The 10,617-nt window shown below is 53.7% G+C and overlaps 1 protein-coding gene across 3 annotated transcripts; it reads right to left on the reverse strand.

The window, feature by feature from the left end:
- Window positions 1-227: 227 nt before the first annotated feature.
- Window positions 228-10,611, reverse strand: UBE2Q1 (ubiquitin conjugating enzyme E2 Q1). 3 transcript variants are annotated; one of them, XM_026080855.1, is made up of 14 exons: window positions 9,316-10,215; window positions 8,617-8,978; window positions 8,065-8,169; window positions 7,578-7,682; window positions 6,997-7,047; window positions 4,596-4,736; window positions 3,923-4,007; window positions 3,320-3,380; window positions 2,688-2,778; window positions 2,534-2,592; window positions 1,978-2,026; window positions 1,599-1,694; window positions 1,162-1,228; window positions 228-660 (listed from the first exon to the last, which is right to left on the reverse strand). In XM_026080855.1, the coding sequence occupies exons 4-14, from the start codon at window positions 7,605-7,607 to the stop codon at window positions 629-631; spliced, it is 762 nt and encodes a 253-aa protein (XP_025936640.1). In that variant the 5' UTR covers window positions 7,608-7,682; window positions 8,065-8,169; window positions 8,617-8,978; window positions 9,316-10,215; the 3' UTR covers window positions 228-628. The 3 variants fall into 3 exon arrangements, with proteins under 3 accessions (XP_025936640.1, XP_025936641.1, XP_025936639.1); XM_026080856.1 differs by lacking the exons at window positions 8,617-8,978; window positions 9,316-10,215 and adding an exon at window positions 10,452-10,611; XM_026080854.1 differs by having other exon boundaries at window positions 8,617-10,215.
- Between the last annotated feature and the right edge of the window lie 6 nt (window positions 10,612-10,617).

Below are 10,617 nucleotides of genomic sequence, written 5' to 3' on the forward strand. Positions count from 1 at the left end.
AGTGTTGACACCAAGCAGGCTTTGGCCATTCCTCTACCCCCACCTCCAACACGGCCCTTTCACAGGCCCTTCACTCCGTTCACTGCCCCGCAACCGAGCCAGCCCGGTGCAGTGTTGAAGATGTAGCATGGCAAGGCCACTGCAAACTGGTTTGCTCCAGGCTGCTGCCAGCAGAGGGTAGAATTCCACCCAACAGCAGCTTGGAAAAAATTAGTCAGACCAGCATCTTCAAATTAACAAACTGTAATTTTTCTCCAAAGATACATTTTCCATACACATCCATCATACACTGTAACAAAAAAAAGCAGTGTACATGAAATAAGAAAATAAATTAAATCCATAGCATAGGTAAGGAGGATGCTCTAGACTGGAGTAGAGTCGAAAGTTTCCAGCGATACAAGAGGCTCAAAAGTTTGTTTTAATAAGAATGCCTGCTAGCAAGGGTCCAGCAAGTGTTTTAGGTCAGTCCAACTGCTTAAACAGTTTCTTTAGAGTTTATAACAGCCATTATTGTCCTGCAACAGGCAGAGCTATTACATCCTGGGAGAAAGCCAAAGAGGCATCTTAAGATCCAAGTACAGCATTCAGAAGATAATCAAATTGGTCCTGCAGTATCCAAGTATCAGTGCTAGCCGTCTTCCTTGGGCGGCGTGTACCAGCCTGAAACAAGAACGGAGATCCATGAGACAAAGCTGCACACGCACACGAGCGCCGCACCTGAAAACACACAGCTAGAAAAGCTGCAGAAACTGGCAGCATGAACATGCTGTGTCCCACTTGCGAGGGGCCCAGTACGAAGACTCCACCGCTCCGTGGGGGCCTCCCAGACTGCCAGGCCTCCTTCTCTCCACACTACTTCCTGATACCGTCTGAACAGCAACATCGTATCTCCAGTTATACCGGAGGGACCCCAACACCAACCGCCAGGGCCAGGGTGGGAAGGGCAGAGGGATGCTGCAGCCAYGTTTGCTGCTTTAGAGAGCAGTTGTTTCCCCTGGCTGTCGGTGTGATCTTGCTCCAGGCAATCTCTGCACTTGGGCAGTTACAGACGGGGCAGAAAAAACTTGAGCAGCTTGTCTGGATGCTCCGCCTAGAGGAGTCCCAGACTAGCAGGGAGAAAGGTCACCATCCTGCAGACACTCCCTCTCCCTCAGGCCTTACCATTTTTCTCATGGATCTGAACCAGGGACTTGTAGGACTGCTGTGCTCTTGTCAGGCTGTACTGATTCTGCAAGGGAAGCCAGGTTGACAGTCAGTCCAGCTAGAACCCGACATAACAAGCAAGACATTTCACACATCTTCCCTACACAAACTATGCTGCCAAAGAGCTGGTAGGTTTCTCCATCTGCATCCATTCTGCTAGCTGCTTCCTAAGTTTGCTTACATGGTACAAAAACGCAGTTCCCAGATGCCTGCCCTCCCCTTCCCTTCCCAAGAAAAATTCCCTGGACTACAGCACAGTCATAAAAAACAGCCTTTGCGTTAGGCTCTCGCGACCCCAAACACCCAAGAGCATTGCCTTGTCTTAGATCCACAAAGCAGCCTGCGTTTGCCCCGAGGGATAAGGCCCTGCCTGGCTGCCCCAGACCAGCTCCTACCTTATTGGCTCCAAATTGCACTCTCGCTTTCCCTTTCACCAGGGTGGCACTGATCTGCATTATCACCGACTCGATGGAGTACGCGCTGCTCCAGCCCTGCGGGACAGAGGTCAACACCGTGAGGCCAGCGCGCACCGCTGCCCCTGGGCTGTGCTTGTCAACAGCAAAGAAAGGGCCGTTCCAAGCACCGCACAGGCATCGCAAAGCCCTGCCAGGTTACAGCTGCCGGCAGGAGACACAAGTAGCGGTCGGGGCAGCGTTCTGCCACCAGCAGGCCCCAAACAGCAGAATACGAAGCACGACAGACAGCAGCTGCTCCCCAGGCCACGCTGGCAGCCTTGGAGCCCCAGCGCTTCCCAGGGCAGCTCCCAGTACCCACCTGCTTTGTAAGTAGCTCCATGCAGATGGCACCGCCACCCAGAACATACCTTGGGGAAGGGAACAGGCAAAGTTGTGTTAGAGACAGACACTGGCTCACCCGCCCCCTGCCCCACAGACAAGCAATCTCCTCACTGCCCCAGAGCAGGTCTCAGATAAAACAAAAAGCCCCACCAACCCCTGCCTGTACTGCCTGGGAGCGCCCAACCGAGCAGGTTTCTGCAGCTTTCATTCTTCCACACTGCCACAATCACACCTCTGCCGCAGGGTTACACTTCGGATCCCTATTCCCTTCCCACAAGCAGCACTGCCTGCAGCAATCGGAGCAGGTACTGCTGCAAGGCAGATGGGTCACTGTCACCACTGGATAGGCCAGTCGCTTCACAGGCTACCGCAGACCCACATCACCAAGATTACAGGACTGTGCAGCACTCCTCAACGGATAAACCTGAGGAACTGTCACTCCTTTATAGCAGATGTAATATGCCGTACTGAAACTGCGCCAGGAGGCGGTGCAAGAGACCTGGCTGAGCAGAGACAGGCAAGCAGTTACTTACCCCCCTGAGAGCACAGGGGACACGACCCTTACAAACGGTGGGTCAAAAGGAAAGTTATCCTGCAAGGAGAGAAGGGAAGCAAAGCTGCTGAGAAACGCTTTCTCTTATGACTCGCTGAAACAGGCAAGTCTTGAGGATGGGGAGAAAGCCTTACTTTAAAGGAGAAGTTTAGGAGGATGAAATCTGTTCCTTCTTTCTCTTTGAGGATCTGGAGATCATTGTGCAAAGCGCTATCCTCGTCAACCCTGTCAAAGGAAAACCCCAGCGGGTGAGAGACAAGGTCGTGCACATAAAGTCAGCCACACACTGCCAACGAGCCCCAGAGCTACTGTACCTGCACAACCTGGCTGGCACGTGGGCCCTCAGGTTCACACCCAGAGGGCAGTGACAGCATGCGCTGCCAGCATTCTGCTCCTGGTTTGCAGAGAAGACCATCACACCCTTTGCATGCTGTCAGCTTAAAAATAAAGACTGCCTGGCCCAAGGAAGAGACCGTACTGGTGTCTGGAGGGTGTGAAAGCTCAGGGTTTTGTCTGATGCACCTCTTCCAGGTCTCTAGGAACAGCAGACAGACTTGCAGAGCCCTAAGATTATCTCATTTCTCTGGAAATATCTCCCTTCTGATGCGGAGACAGCAAGCAGGCTACCCATGAGACTAAAAAAGGCTAAACTAAGCTCTGCCAGATGCTCCCCTGCCCTGGTCACTTCTCCCCTTGCTCACAGGGATGTTTTGGTCCCACCACCAAGATCCACAACAGTTGCATGTTCCCAARCTTTGCCACCTACTTCAGGAGTTTGACGTTCCAATCGTACAGGCTGTCGTTCACTAGTTCAACTGCATAGTATCCTGCAAAGCAGAGAGGAGGCGCATTAGCACAGGGGAGTCTGAACAGCCATCCAAACAGGGGTCTGCGCTGTCATCCAGATTTCAASTCCCCTTCGCTCTGTAGCACAAACTGGCATAGGCCCAGCCCAAAAAAGGAGATCTTATCCAGGGGGCCATCCTGATGGCAGCAGTTTTGACTATTCCTCCTTGAATCCTGGCGCTCAGGAAAGGAGTAGGAGCAACATTACCAACTAAGGCCAATCCCTACAGCAGAAAGGCATGTGCAACAGACAAACACATCAGAAAAGTAGCTTTTGTCTCAGAAATGCTCCCGTTCACAGCATGCTCCTTGCTTCCCTCCAGCACCGACAGGGAATGGAGATGGTAGGGCAGTTTTGCTCACTCTTGACTGAGCCACAACAACCTAAGGCCTGAGATCCTCTTCCCCATGATACAGCTAAGCAGAACAGAACAATTCAGCTCTGAGACCCATTAGGTACCACCCGGAATGACGAGGAAAACCCCTACACGAACCCCTCCCTCAAGCTCCTTGAAGTACTTACCGCCTTTGAAACTTGGTGATCGGTAAATATCCCTGAGCTCCTTCATTAGCCGGTCGGTGGCCTGCACAGACCCAGACACTGCACCCTGAGAGGAATTTGGGAGGAGGGGGAATTGCATTGTTACACTGCACACGCTGCGGCCATCGCTATGCGAGGCTAAAGCCTGAGCTCGAAGTCCTGCCCTGGAATACCTGGCCTCTAGACCAGACCTTACTGTGTCCCCCACTCTCTCCGTTTTCCCCTTTCTCCCTCCAGCAGGCTCCCTTGTTCCAGACAAATAAGCTACCCCAGGTAGTGCAGCTGCAGCAGAGATTCCTCCCTGTCCTCTGAACTAACAGACTGCCCAAGAGTCGCAAYGCGCCAGGCATCTCCATGACCCAAGGCAAAGCTCAGCTCCTGAGAGCAGGGGAGAAGCCAAGATCTTGGTGCAGGAACGCTGCCCTGCATAGCGCCAATCTCTCAGGGGCACCACGCTCGCCTGAACCCAGCACTGACTTCCATGAGCCAAGGGGCACTTAACTGCCTTCTCTGCATAAGCCACACCAGCCCCTGATGGCCTTTGCTGTACCTTTGGCTGGAGACTGCCCCTTTGATATGGGGCTAGCGGGTGTCTCCATCACTCCCTTGGGTCCCTCTGCTTCCCCAACCCTCCGGCCCTCCAGGTGACACGTACATTTAAGTAATCTTGCCTCTGGTTCTTTTTTATTTTCTCTAAAATGGCGAGGTTTTCCTTCCCAATGCCTTCATCCTCTGTCTTTTTTCCATCTGCTGGCTCTTCCTCTTTCATCTCATAGTGGTCCAAGTCCTCAGTGTCCTGGGAAGGGGAGAAGAGAACTAGTATGACATCCACTCTCAGCATGAGATCCCTCTGCTGGTATGAGATCCTCCCTGCTCTGAGTAACCGTAGAGACCAAGCTGTCTCTCTACCAAGATGCACTCCTAGTGCTAACCTCCCTCCCAAAGAAATCCCAAGGCTTGCTACTAGGCACAAACGTTGGGATGGAAGAGAAGACACAAGACCTCAGTGCAGGGAGGTTGTCTGGGCATGCTCGAGAAAGATTCTGTCCTATAAGCAAGAAGTTTCAGGCACTGGGCCCCTGCAGCCCTCCCGTGCCAAAGCCAGCAGGCAAAGAGGTACATTTCCCTTTCCAGATTTAATTTGGGCTCGTATAAGCTCTTTGTTCACTAGATTCTTCACTGCCAAGTCTCATGCCTGTTTATAATTAGCCATTAATCTTGCATATGCTCCTCAATGAGCCTCACGTAACTGTGGGGCATTGCATCTCAGYGTGCATGTGGCTCAAACAGCCCTGTGCTTCATTTTTGGAGGGCTGAAACAAAGCACAGATACTCGATGCAGTGCTGCTGAGCTGTATTATTCCCCCTTTGTGAACAAATACCCAACAAGAACCCAGGTCACCAGCACAGAAAGAAGAGATTCTTTCATACRCAAAATTCAGTGGCTCAGGACATTTTCCCTGAAAGAGATGTCACATTTCASTATGTGTCTGGAGGCTCTTTTTAGGTCAGCTCAGCTCTCCATCCACACAGCAAGCTGCCTAAGTTCTCCCCAACACAGCCAGAGGCTCAGCCCCTCATCCTCTTCCACAGTAACATCCATCAGGCTGGCAGGTGCAAGACAACTGATGTTAATAATCAGCAAAAAAACAGTCACAGCAATACAGTGGCCACTGCAGACCTCTTTTCCGCTGCACAGTGGCCACTGCCACTATGGAAGGCTGCATGTCAACATACAGGGCTGAGCTACCGGGAAACTGCCTGCAAATGGCTACAGATATGCACAGCTCCAACGCTGGTATTAAATCCTCGGAGCAAGTGTTTACTTTAACCTCTCCAGCTAGCCGTTGCTATCCTGGACGAGCACCGTTTTGGGAAGGGCTTTGACATTTTTAGACCTTCACACAGGAAGAAAATCCCTCGAGCGGATTAACCTGCATAATGCATCTCTGCACCAGGGCAGAGTTCAGCTGCTCTGCTCTTCAGACGCAGCCCAACAAATCCAGCTGCACAACAAGAAACCTTTGCTTTAAACGGTTCTGTCAGCTGTACAACAATGCAAGACATCAGCAGAAGGCAGGAGGGGGAATACTGCTCCCTCATATGCAGCTTACCACTAGTAGCCACTCGGTTCCCAAGGATCTGTTTTCCAGCCCACGGGAATGTGAGGACTTGCACATCACAAATTTGCCATGAAACAGCAAGTTTGTAGATACGCAAGGTTATATGTGGTATCAGTTTAAGCCTCCACATTTTCTCTGAGGACCCTTGCAAAGACTGGCCTCGATTTAACAAGCTATTAACTTTGCTAAAACCCCAAGAACTGCTGTGTGTGCTGCTAAGTGACCTGCCCCTAGGTTCTGTGGTGCTTCTAACTAGGTGCATACGCCTCACACACCCAAAGAGAAGTGCATCACAAAATATTACCATGGAGATTCAAGATTATTCCACCCACTTCTAGAGATCTCTAAACCACAAACCAAACAACTGAAGCCTGTGGGTTTTACAGCATGATATTCTCAGCCTACAGTGAAGTATGGCTGCCTCTACCTTTCCTGCCAATTATCTCGCTCGCACACTGAGCGATCCTACCTAATCCTCTCTGCAGGAGTCAAATTTTCACGGTGTGATTTCCCTGCCAGCAAGGGCAACTCAGCTCTGCACGCCCAGGAAATCAAATCGCTCACGAGTGAGTTTCAGACTCTAGAGAACAGCAGCACAAACCGAGAGAGAAACTGGCCAAGGGGTTCCCTTCTTAGCTCATTTTACACATCTTAAAGGCTATGGCAATGCTTCTTATTGCTGCAGTCCTGCACGTTTTGTTAATGCATCACTCCCACCTGTGTCCGAGGCCAATGGCCACCTGCGAACCCAGCAGGAAAAATGCTGAAAACAATCAAGCTTTTGACCCAAACGGCATCTTCAACATCTGGACTCCAAAAGCTACTTCCAAATATGATCTCTGTGTCTTAGCACCTTTTATCAGACATCTCATAGCAACAGCCCCTGTGCTCAGCTGTCCAACGTACTTCCTCATACAGTGAAGAGGCACTTACCTCTGGCATCTCTTCATCTTCCTCTTCAGAGGACACTTCTTCCTGTGTGCTCTATGAGGACAAAAGGATAGAGACAGATTGCATCATTAGCTTCCTGTGGCAGAGCTCCTGGAGGATATGCCAGCTGAGCAACCAGGTTCTCGCAGCGTGTGCCTAATAACATCTTTTTTTTTGTTGCAAAGCTGCAGTTAGACACACCGGCAGCAGCTCCAAGGGCTGGGCAGTCCTGTGCCTCACTGACTGCAGAGGGGCCCTAGATTTGTCCCCTGCCAGGTACAACGAACCTGGCTGTCATTACCAAGGAGACGAATCTGCCCCTGAGAGAGAAGATAAATGCCTCACATTCAATTAGAAGAAAACCCAGCAATCCTGGCCAAGGTTCAGTACCACACTAGATGCAGCGAAAAGGGCACATCACCACAAAAGATGGCACATACAGCACACCAGGGGGAGAACAGTGCTCGTCCGTATGCTGTATGTGCCATCTTGTGTGGTGATGTGGTTAGGAAGCGTCAGCCTTCAAAGCAAAAACCTGGGAACTCATTCTATAGGCTTGGGAAATCTCATCCAAGGTTACTCACCTGTTCTGCCGGCAGAGGCTGATCCAACATTTCAACATCTGGATGTTGGGGAAGGTTGTAGAGTTTGCACAGGTCTGAGATTATTCGCTTCAGGTGCTGCAAAAGCTGTCCAGAGAGCAGATAAGTGTCACAGAAACACAGAGATCCCACATACGAAGCTAAGCTTCAGCTCTCCTCAGTACTGTAATCGCTCTCCTCCACAAACAAGGAAGGCCCCCGCTGCAGGCCCAGAAGACACTCCTTTCTGCACAGCACCACTGCCAGCAGCAGCGAGCACACAAGGGAAAATCATGCCCAGCGTCAAGTAAGAGCATGTGGAAACTCAAGACAAGTCAGAGCCGCTCATGCCCAATTTCCAAACCCCTTGACGATGGCAGAAACATCCTCCCACCTCGGGCAGTTCACTGAACGCAGCAGGGATTTTGCTTTCAAGAAACAGGCAGCCACTATTCACCCCTCCCCTTTCCCCACCCAGTGCCCCCCTCACCAGCGTATTTCCTTTCTTGACTTCCACCAGCCTCTCCAGGATAGCTGCCAGGTTTGGATCATCTGACTCCACAGACCATATTGGGGGAACAGCTGGATAAGACTCCTAGAGAAAAGGAGAAGGTGGTGTTTGAGCCACTGTTAACTGTCTCAGCCCCACCTACGCAGACTGTGGGGAGCAGAGCAGGCATGCAACCAGGACAGGGAGCTGCAGCCCCGTATCTCCCACAAATAGATCCCTTCAAACTGCACGCATCAGCGGAACAGCGTCCAAGCAAGTGCACTCCACCCTCTCGACTAATCCCGGATGGAGGGCAAAACAAACAATAGCTCCGACCGCACTAATCTATCTCAGCTACGTGCTGCTTCTCTCCCCCAGCCCCCGGGAGCTGGAGGGGATAAGGGAGGTTGTAACGCTGACCGTCCCTTCAGCACTTGGGGCTGGGGGACGTGGAAGCGATTAATACGGAACACAAGGGCACTGCAGGCTGCCACACAGGCCTCTCGCGTCACTAGGTCTGGAACAGAAAAGCTGTCGGAAGAGATTACATACGCACTACCAGTGACAGCCACCTCCAGCACCTATTCAGAGGCAGCACGAGGGGCCGAGCTGATGCCTTTTATTCACAGCGAAGCCGGCTGACAAGCTTTGTCAACTTTTCTTCTAAGTCACCCCTCTGGAAAATCCCAGACACATCAGTCCCATCTCATGGCTGTACACTTCTGCATTAGGGGCTTTCCAGATACTGCCGTTCCTTGTCTCAAGCTGCAGTACCAGCTTTAACCTGCCTCGTGAGATCAGATCCCAGCACATGTGCTGTTAACTTCACCGAGCTGGCTGCACACACACAACATGCCATCCTGGAAGGCTCTTCGGAGGTGCCAGCACTGGCAAACTGATCCAGAAACAGGAACCTGCAAAATCCAGCCCAGGATTACTTAGGAGCCCCAGATACTCCAGAAACTTCCAGTCCTTGCTGTGATACTTTGTGTTTCACACTAGGCCAACCAAGTGTTTGTTTTTTTAAAATGTCAACTCATTCTGAGCCACGCAAAGATCCTGGGCAGAGAGACGGAGCACGTGTGAGTGGCTGGTGAGAGGGCATGGATGTTGTAAACATTAACTGCAGGAGCAATAATCTCCCCTGAGATACAGAGCAGTATAACAAGCCTTGAAATCTCCAACTCAATCTACCCAGGAATATCTCCTCTGGAGCCCCAGGAGAAGACAGCACAGGCCTTAAGAATTCACCTTGGTCAGGGACTGCAGCTACTGGGCACTTTCCCTTCCAACTTCAGAAATCCTAGAAGCATTTCCATTTAAGACAGCATCCACTTCTCAAGCCCATCGAGCATATTTGCAGTCACATCCTGTTTACAGAGCAATGACCCAACTCATGCACCACATCCGTGAGCAGGCTGCTCTGGACCGCAGCTCACCATCCCACCGCGACCTGGTGGCACCCCCGCGTTCAACGCGTTTTCGCGTCCATCCTCTCTGGGAAAAACAGAGCGGTGGGAGAAGATGCTGATGCCTTCAGGCCACAGCAGGGCAAAGCGCGGAAGGACCAGTGCTCACAGGAGGAGATTCCCCCACCGCTCCACGAAATGAGGGGCTTGGCACCAGCGCTGTGGCCCAGAGAAGCGCTGGGTGCGCCCCTGCTCCAGGTGGGAACACTGCTCAGGGCCACCTGGAAACCCCGCGACAGAGCCAGCCACGCGCTGTGCAGGGGGTGCAAAGCCCCTCGCTGGAGCTGGGGAGGCAACAGGGAATTCGGGAGCAACCTGCTCCCCCAAGAAGCGCTCCAAGGCAGCCACCATCCAGGCTCTGTCCGCACGCATCAGCCAGCCCTCGCGGCCGGAGTCTAATGGGTGACGGCTGCCCGTTTTGCCCTGCTGCGGGACGGTTTCCCCAGCAGGCACCTCGCCCTCCGGGTGCCACCGGGCCGCTCTCCTCTCCCAACGCGGGCGCAGGGCGTCGGGGCGCTTCTGTCCGCACTCGGAGAGGAGCCGCTYGGCTCCAATGCGGCGGCCACAGCTCCGGGGCCAGGCCGCAACCCGGGATGGCGAACGGACAGCCAGCAACGCCTGCCTGGAGCGACTGCAGCGGGAAGCGGGGACGTGCCGGGCCTGGCTCGGCCCTGCAGCCCCAAGGGCGCGTCGGGGTCCGCCCGGCCCCGGCTCCATCCCCAGCCCCGGCACCGGGGGGACCCGGGCCCGCCCGCTGCTCCCCTGGCACCGTGTCGCGTCGCACCGAGCTGGGCAACCCCGGCAACGCGGCGGGTTCCGCGGGCCAGGCCGGGCCAGGCCGTGGCGGGCCGTGACGGGACCGGTGCCGCCCCGCCGGTGCCGCCCCCCCCCCGGCCCCCCGAGCGGGCCGGGCCTCACCGTGATGTTGCAGTGGATGCGGACGGGCCCCGGCGGCGGCCCCCGGGAGCCCGAGCCGCCGGCGCGGGCCCCGGCGGCGCCCGGGACGAACTCGCAGCTGATCTCGTCGGGGCAGGCGCTGCCGATGCGGAACCGCTCGTGGCCCCGGTGGAAGATGGACTCGAGC

This window comes from Apteryx rowi, unplaced genomic scaffold (assembly GCF_003343035.1).
Source record: "Apteryx rowi isolate R43461 unplaced genomic scaffold, aptRow1 scaffold_530, whole genome shotgun sequence".
Classification (NCBI taxonomy): Eukaryota; Metazoa; Chordata; class Aves; order Apterygiformes; family Apterygidae; genus Apteryx; species Apteryx rowi.